Genomic DNA, 8,733 nt, shown 5'->3' on the forward strand with positions numbered 1-8,733 from the left:
TTGTTATGGTTGAATAAAACAATTCTCCGATACTTAAGCGATTCATCCCAAATGGTGTATTTTGGTGCGTATGTATAACATGTTCCCTTACCAAATAGATGAACAACGCAACTCCACGTTTCCGCCAAGAGATGACCACATAGAGGCATCTACCGTGAAAGTTTGATTGTCGGAAGTATGGAAAGCGATGTTTAACAACGGCATATTGTACTTGTTGGTCTTGTATGTACAATCTATTAACAAAACTTGATAGAATCATTGTTCCAACTTGATCATCTCCGGATGCGCCAAGAAAATACGAGTCACTTTGCCTTCCAATACTTGCTTCCTCATTGTGTATTCGTGTTGATCGTCTAACCATTGATATTGTTCCATAACCGCTCTACCATCCCATGACCTCCTCCTAAAGGATGCTCTTGCCATGTAAATTTTCCTAAAAGTGGACAAGTTATCCTTATCATCCTCCTTAATCTTTCTAAGGATGTCACTTGGTCTACACGCTTTCATCGACCTCACCGTTTCCAATTGATGTGGCTTCAACCCACAAACAGCCGCGCGTCCAACAAGAGATTCCGGATCATCATGATTGTGACAACCATTCATCACTTTAGATAACTTGTATACCCTACTACCATCGGGTTTCTCGGGTCTATGAACTATAATCTTAAACGGGCAACCATACTTCTTTGATTTAGTAATGTATTCCCTTGTCGTCTTCTTCACGTACAGTCTTTCCTTTGCCCAGTGACTTTTTTGATTTCCACCTCTCTCACAAACAATATCCAAACGCTCTTTACTTGAATGACGGCCTAAAACTAATGCGCATTTGATCTCTATTCCCTTGTCTATAAACCATTGCTTTGCATCGTTTCTATCTTTCCATTCCAAGTCGGTAAAATAGTGGGCAGAGGTATCAAGACCCAACAGAGATACAGCTTCGGGTTGATCTTCTTCAAACGCCACAACAATCTACAACAAATTTCAACAAGTTGGTGATTCAAAATCGGTTTATATGTTATAGTCGATTAAACCGATTCCAAGTAATCGGTGTATATGGGCAACTATAAAGACCGATTTAAGAATTGAAAAAAAAAGACTCAAAGTCCAGAATCGGTTCACTTCTAGTGTCATATAATCCGATTATTGTTCATATTTCTCCTGGAACTTTAAAATCGGTTTACATATACACGAAAATAAACCGATTGTCAACTTTGTGTTTTCTACGTGATTATTTAAGTGAAGAAATCGGGTTATTAACATCACAACAAAAACCGATTCTAGTCACGTACCAGTGGAGACAAAAAATTTACTACAATTGGGTAATATGGTGACTAACAAAGACTGATTATAGATCCAAATTTGGGGATTTTACCCAGAATCGGTTTATGTAGTGTTATCGAATAAACCGATTCTGGGTTAAAGTTTTGAAAAACTTTCCTTTTTTGAGCGATTGGGACATGCAAATACATGTTTATAGATCGTTAGAACTCACACTTGTTTATTAAGAGCATTATCACATTCTTCTTCCCGACGAAATTGTTCTTGTGCTTGAATAATATCCCCAAGCATTCTTTGGTTCACTTTGTCTTCTTCATTCAACAAATTTTCCAATTCGGTAGGATCGAAATCATGATAATCCGATGCACCCACCTCTTCATCACTACTAGAGTCTTCATCATCACTATATTCTTTCATTTTTGCTAAGAAAATCAAAAACCCTAGTTTTTCCTTTTTTCCCTCTACTTCTTTTCCTCCAAACCTTAAAAAAGAAAAATGAACTTCTACTCTAATCCAAACATTATAATCCCACTCAAACACTTATTAATTTAACAAAAATTAACTTAATTAATCATCACTAATTTAGTAAGAGCATATTAGGTATTAACATAAATAATGGATAAGGGTTTCTACAAATTACTTCCTAATGACCCTATTTTGTCATGTAGTTATAGGCTCCAATTAAGTGGCATAAGGCCCAATTTAGCCAGGTTAAAAAAAGGTGCATTAGTATAAGAAACTATGAACCGGCAATTCACGGCGGTGCGCTGGCTTATTAGCAGATTAATGCTCAGACAATTGTCTGAAATTGATCGGTGTTACAAATCTTGGTGGCCGTCGTCACAGAGGTTACAGCTCCTAAGCCAGCGGGTGCGTGTGTTGGGTGATACCAGTCCCAGAATAAGTACTCACTCCAATTCTTTCAAACTTCTGCAGTTTTTATACACGGGCTACCTCCATTAAATCTTCCTCCTCCGCAGCATGCTGCTGTGAACACAGTTGGATCTATGGCGCAATGGTAGCGCGTCTGACTCCAGATCAGAAGGTTGCGTGTTCTTTTTTCTTTTCTTTTTTTTTAAGCAGACTGTACATTTTTTGGTTGTTGTTTTAATTAGCAAACTGTCCAAGGGCACTACCTTCCCCTGTTGACAGTACGGACGAACCGATAAAGATTATTTGTATTTCAGCACTTAAAACTGCATGCTTGGCTACATATTGGAAAAGCATTTCTACAAGTTCCACGGTTTAAAATCAGAATTCTGAAGAGTACTGAGATCCCTAAATAAGAGAATTCCAGACCCTCCTGAGGCGAAATTTGCACCATGAATGACATGTCTATTGAGAGACCCTTTTCTTCCCAAGAGAGCATGAAAAGGGGCCGGGCTCCTTCGGCGACCTATAAGTTTCGCTGCAAACGCACGGTAACTATTAATCAAAAACTTTCTCACAGATTAGTGCTGTCAGTAACAACTCATTAGATAATGAGCGTATCTAGAAAATCAGCAGTGTTCCGGCCATTGCTAAACCATATGTGGGTAGTTTGCTCAGGCCACCAAAGCTACTTCCAAGTCATTGTTAGTCCCAACATCAGCTGTTGAGTCACCGAATATGAAAATGCTAGAAACGGTACTTGCTTGGGTCAGTTTCATAGTCCCCATGGAGAAAGAAAAAAGTAGTAGTAAAAGAAAATAAGATGGAACTATGATGTACTAAAAAGTTACAGGGAAGTGATTTTTTTTTTTTTTTTTTTTTTTTCTGGTCTTTGAAAAAGAGAATGTATGGTACTTTCTTGATAGTACAAGAAAAAACAAAACAAAACAAAAAAGCATTACGATGAAGATCTTTTATTTATAAAAGTAAAATGAGGTTTCTGCTGTTTTCTTGTTTACATGCAACACATTTTTCTCAGCCAAGCCAAATTGAACCAAATACAGAGAAGATTACAAAACAACCAAACAGAAAGAAAGAAATGCAAAAACAACCCTTTCTTCCGATCTTACGAACGCAAATTTGGATCGAAACTTCTTGTTTAATCATCAACAGGAATTCAACTTTCTTACTTAGACTTCATTGACAAGGGGAACATGTTCGGAGTGGATGAACACGTTTCCGTAGATAAGACCAGCTAGACCACCACCGATCAATGGACCAACCCAGTAGATCCACAGACCAGAGAAATTTCCACTTGCAACAGCAGGACCGAAAGAACGAGCTGGGTTCATTGATCCACCTGAGAAAGGTCCAGCAGCTAAGATGTTGGCACCAACAATGAAACCAATGGCAATTGGAGCAATGGTTCCCAATGAACCCTTACTGGGATCGGCAGCGGTGGCATATACTGTGTAGACCAATGCAAAGGTGATGATAATTTCAAAAACGACTCCTTCAAAGGCTCCAACACCAGCTCCAAGGGCGTGGATGGGAATTGCCAATCCACCAGTGACAAATTTGAGGAGGAAGCAAGCAGCAACGGCTCCAATAAGCTGGGCAATCCAGTAAAAGAGTCCAGTTAGGATGGTGATCCGCCCACCAACAGCCAATCCAAAGGTAACCGCTGGGTTAACGTGTCCGCCAGAGATGTTACAACTGACTGAAACGGCAACGAATAGTGCAAACGCGTGACAAATAGCAATAGCAACAAGACCTGCCGGATCAAGAGCTGCACCGCCTGACACTTTGGCGTAGGCAATGGCAGAACCAACACCAGCAAAGACAAAAAGAAGAGTAGAGATGAATTCAGCAAGATAGTTCTTGAGAGAACTTGCGCTGAAAGAATCAGCCAACCTTCCAAAAGCAAAACAAGGCATCTTCTTAAATTGAAGCTTCTGTTTTTAGAGACGCTTTCTTTTTAGAAGAGAATTTTGAGCTGCTACAAAGCTCTGATAGGCAGTGTTTATATACACACGAAAAAAAATGTGAGATGGGCTCTAGCAAGTCAAATGAGAATGACGGTTTACGTGCTATATTTCAGTAGAGCTTATCATATAGTCGTTGAAATATATAAATGTCCCCAGAGCATATTAAGAAAACGATCCCACTTGTATACGTAACTAACTATCGTTCGGGTAGAGCATCTGAAGAACTGCCAGTGAGTATCCAAGATTATCATGCTAGACATGGGTTTGCTTGCAACTGGCTTAAAAATGATACTAATAAATAAAAAGGTTTGCAACTTTTCCAAGAAAGCCGAGTATAGTGGCATAAGAGCGTCCACGGTGGGCGATTAAACCCAAATATTTGGTCTTTTGAACAGACGTAGTGGAACGTACTATCGATCAAATTTTGATCGACGACTAAAACCCAGAGTATATTTGGTCTGGGACCAAGACTAAACCCAAATATAGTCGAGCGTTGGTATAATCCACGTCCCATCACCAGGCGGACGTATAGTACACGTCCCACACCAGGCGGACGTATAGTCCACACCCCACATCAGGCGTTGGTATAGTCTACGCTCCACATGCGGCGTACGCAAAGTCTACGCCCCGTTTTTATTTTATTTTTTAATTTTGTATGGGGCGGGCATTATACCCCGCCCCATTCTTTACAAATTCAAATTGCATGGGGCGGGCTTAATACCTCCGCCCCATTTTTTCTATTTCTTTTTTATTATTATTTTTTTTGAATCTTTCTTACCCGGGCGAACGTATAGTCTCCGTTCCACACCAGGCGTTGGTATAGTCCACGCCCCACACCAGGCAATGTACGTCTGACCAAATTTAGTCTTTCCACCATAGCGTCACACACCAGACTAAACCCAAAATTTGGTCTTTTTTTCCCTCGTTGGTCTTTGGTTATACTCGCACCACTGCAGTTGCTCTAAGGGGGACTTAATGAAGTGAATTTGAGATCTTCGCCGGGACCGGGACACTTTTACGGCTTTATTTCAATGGGTATCTAGGAATTTTTGTTTCCACCTAATTAACAGGGGTGTATTGGATCAGGATTTATCTAAATAAAATTAGATATTAGTTTTCCCCGAGATACATGAGTATAGTGGATTTATAATTAGATATTATAAATCCAATGAGTTTATAATTAGATATTAACAGGGATTTTCATTAGATATTAGTCAAATAAGTATAGTGGATTTATAATGTTTCTTAAAGAATCTTTAAGATTCTTATAGATACATTATTCTGGATTATAATGTGAATCTTTTTAGAACAGAATTTTGAGCTGCTACAAAGCTCTGATAGGCAGTGTTTATATACACACGAAAAAAATGTGAGATGGGCTCTAGCAAGTCAAATGAGAATGACGGTTTACGTGCTATATTTCAGTAGAGCTTATCATATAGTCGTTGAAATATATAAATGTCCCCCCAGAGCATATTAAGAAAACGATCCCACTTGTATACGTAACTAACTATCGTTCGGATAGAGCATCTGAAGAACTGCCAGTGAGTATCCAAGATTATCATGTTAGATATGGGTTTGCTTGCAACTGGCTTAAAAATAATACTAATAAATAACGGTCCGCGAGTTATAACCCCAAAGGTGTCACAATCCATATACAAAAACTCCAACAAAACAAATTGTTCACAAAAACCCCATTTAATATAAACTGTCTATATTATCTTCTAGTTTAAATCACCCCAACAAAAACAAAAATCAACCCCACTTTAATTCTTATTATATTGTCACCCCCAACAAGAAATAAACAACCACCAATAAGCACCGCCACTTTCCACCACCGACCGCCGCCGCCACCAATAACCACCGCACCACCTCCGACCACCGCCGCCACCGCCACCACCTCCGCCGCCGCCACCGACCACCACTGCCCCGCCGCCCGCCGCTGCCACCGATACTGCGCAATTGCACCACCACTGTCAGCCACCCTACCATCCAGCACCACCATTGTCGACCACCACCTCCGACCACCACCACCGATACTACGTAATTGCACCACCAATACCAGCCACCCTACCAGCCAGCACCACCACTGTCGACCACCGCCGACCAAAACCAACACCACGACCGCCCACCACCACCACCTCCCAAAAATACGAGGAAACCAATTTTGGTTTCATCATAAATACGATGAAACCGATTTTGGTTTCATCATAAATAAGATGAAACCATAATTGGTTTCATGAGAATTCAACTGTAAGAAAAATTATAAGAGGTATTATACATGTTCATTGATAGATGAAACCAATTTTGGTTTCATCATAAATACGATGAAACCATAATTGGTTTCATCATAAATAAGATGAAACCATAATTGGTTTCGTCATAATTCAACTGCACATGTACATGAACCTGCATGTTATTGATTCATTGACCTCCACATGTACATGAACCTGCATTTCATAATTTTATGGCATAAATAAGTAATTTATTATTACTTAGCACATGGTTAATGAACAAGTTGTAGACAAGTTCGAAGTCTCTGATGTGAGTTTTGTGACTATCAACACAATCAAACATCCATTGTTGATTACATCGCATTTTACTAGCTACGAACGTAGGTCAACATATACAGAGTTGATAACCAAACAAGAGCAAAGATATCAGGACACCTAGGAGAGTATAATCGGGCGAAAGTCATGCATATTGTGACAAATGAAATTCTTAAGCATGAGATTTATTTAATTTCAAGGTTGGATAGGCTACAAACACTAAACAATTAAGATGCAAGCAACTTCCTGACACTGGCAGCATGTAGATTAAAGAAAAAATTGAACAAGGAAAATTGAGTTACCCGTGGCATATTCAACTAGTTGAATAAGCTCAGTGTCCCTAACTTGGACGATAACATATGAAGTAGTGGACACAGCTGTGATGTTACCAAAATCATTGACTGCAGCTTCTTTACAGATGCTTTTTGTCTTGTCCAATTTAGCTTCTCCAATTCCCCTATATTCCAAAGATTGCAATGTTGATAACTTCTTCTCATGCTCAATATTTTCCCCTTCAAGAGCCTAAAAATCAAGCAACATATAACACATATAAGCAATCACTAAGACTAAGACTAATGTTCCACGTTACATTGAAACTCAACAAGACACCTAATGGCTTCACACGCAAATTAAAATCTGAATTATCAAAGGTCAAATTTCCAATTTATAATGAATTCAATGTTCAATATCCTAGTCTACTGGTTCTCATTTTGTGTCACAAACAAGCAGTACAATTCTGCATACCTTAACTTCCTGGTATAGCTTCTTCTCCCATGCCAAGAGTTGCTCCAATGTGGAAAAGTGACTCTTCGGACCTTGTTCCACAAGCGTGCCGATATCCAAAGGAGGTTTTGATATCTAGTTTGAACTCAAATTTGTCAAAAGACAGTTTCTGGTCAGTCAAAATGTGAAACCCCAATCAATCCTTAACCCAAATAAACTTAATTTTCATTCAAAAAAAAACTACAAACTTTTCATTTAGATGGGCACGACTAATTTCAAGCAGATTAGAGACAGGCTCACCAGCAACAACAGCTTTCTCAAGATACTATTTGATACAAGCAACAATTTGAGCAAGATCTTTATGTCTTACCACCAATTTCATATTTGCTATCTCACCACCACCTCCGCCGCCATTGCCGCCATGATTATGAACAGACTTATTACCCAGTTCCATATGCATCCTAATCCATCATCTGCAGTTCAGTTTATCTTACAGTCACCACTGTCATCAACAAATCCATCTCAGTCATAACCTAGGAACAAAACAAACAATCAAATCTATTAAAACCCAACACCACAAAACCCATTTCAGTTCAACATCTCTTCTTGTCGATCGACAACTCAATCCACCGCAGAATCATCTCAACCAATCACTACCACCATCAAACAACAACCAAAAGACTCATCCTAGTTTTGTGAAATTAGCATTTCCATTTCAATTTCACATTTGGTTCCTTGATTATCAAATCGATTATAATTTCATTCTCCTCTGTATCCACATCTAATCCTTGGCTTAAATGTAACCAACCAAATTTGATTCAGAAAAATTTCAGTACAGATCCATGTACACATTCAATAATATACAGATCCTTGTCAAACTTCAAATGAAAAATTAGTTCAAAAATCATAAAGTCTTCGACCAAAAAAATATCATCAAGTTAGATCCCTCACAGACTAATTCCACCAACAAATTTGACAAAATTTTAACAAAAAATTACAAGAAATTTGTGATTTCTTACCGCTATCGCCGATGAGACAAATTAGGTTATCAAATTTGACATCACCACTCCGTCATCTCTTCCTTGAAAATCGATCTCAATCATCAATTCGTCACCAACCCATCCCTGTTCTTCTTGTTCTTCAATTGAAGTTACAATCACAACCCTAATTTCAACAATTTATTCATCTAATCTTACAGAAATATCAAAACATCACCAGATCCACCTGTGTTTTCTTCTGAATTTGAAAATGAAACTATGGTTAGGGTTTTAATTAAGGTTGGGGGTGGTGGTGGTAATGGTGTTGATGGTTAAGGAATTGAAGGA

At 38.8% G+C, this 8,733-nt stretch overlaps 1 protein-coding gene and 1 pseudogene across 1 annotated transcript; both read right to left on the minus strand.

Moving 5' to 3' along the window:
* Nucleotides 1–3,093: 3,093 nt before the first annotated feature.
* Nucleotides 3,094–4,135, minus strand: LOC113289004 (aquaporin TIP2-1-like). Its single transcript, XM_026538162.1, has one exon. The coding sequence runs from the start codon at nt 4,083–4,085 to the stop codon at nt 3,339–3,341; it is 747 nt and encodes a 248-aa protein (XP_026393947.1). The 5' UTR covers nt 4,086–4,135; the 3' UTR covers nt 3,094–3,338.
* Nucleotides 4,136–6,552: 2,417 nt separating this feature from the next.
* Nucleotides 6,553–7,862, minus strand: LOC113291361 (annotated as a pseudogene).
* Between the last annotated feature and the right edge of the window lie 871 nt (nt 7,863–8,733).

Source organism: Papaver somniferum, chromosome 6 (genome assembly GCF_003573695.1).
Source record: "Papaver somniferum cultivar HN1 chromosome 6, ASM357369v1, whole genome shotgun sequence".
Taxonomy (NCBI): domain Eukaryota; kingdom Viridiplantae; phylum Streptophyta; class Magnoliopsida; order Ranunculales; family Papaveraceae; genus Papaver; species Papaver somniferum.

Bases quoted from the DNA above. Each gene is read 5' to 3' on its own strand.
- LOC113289004 (XM_026538162.1), bottom strand. From the start codon at position 4,085: ATGCCTTGTTTTGCTTTTGGAAGGTTGGCTGATTCTTTCAGCGCAAGT.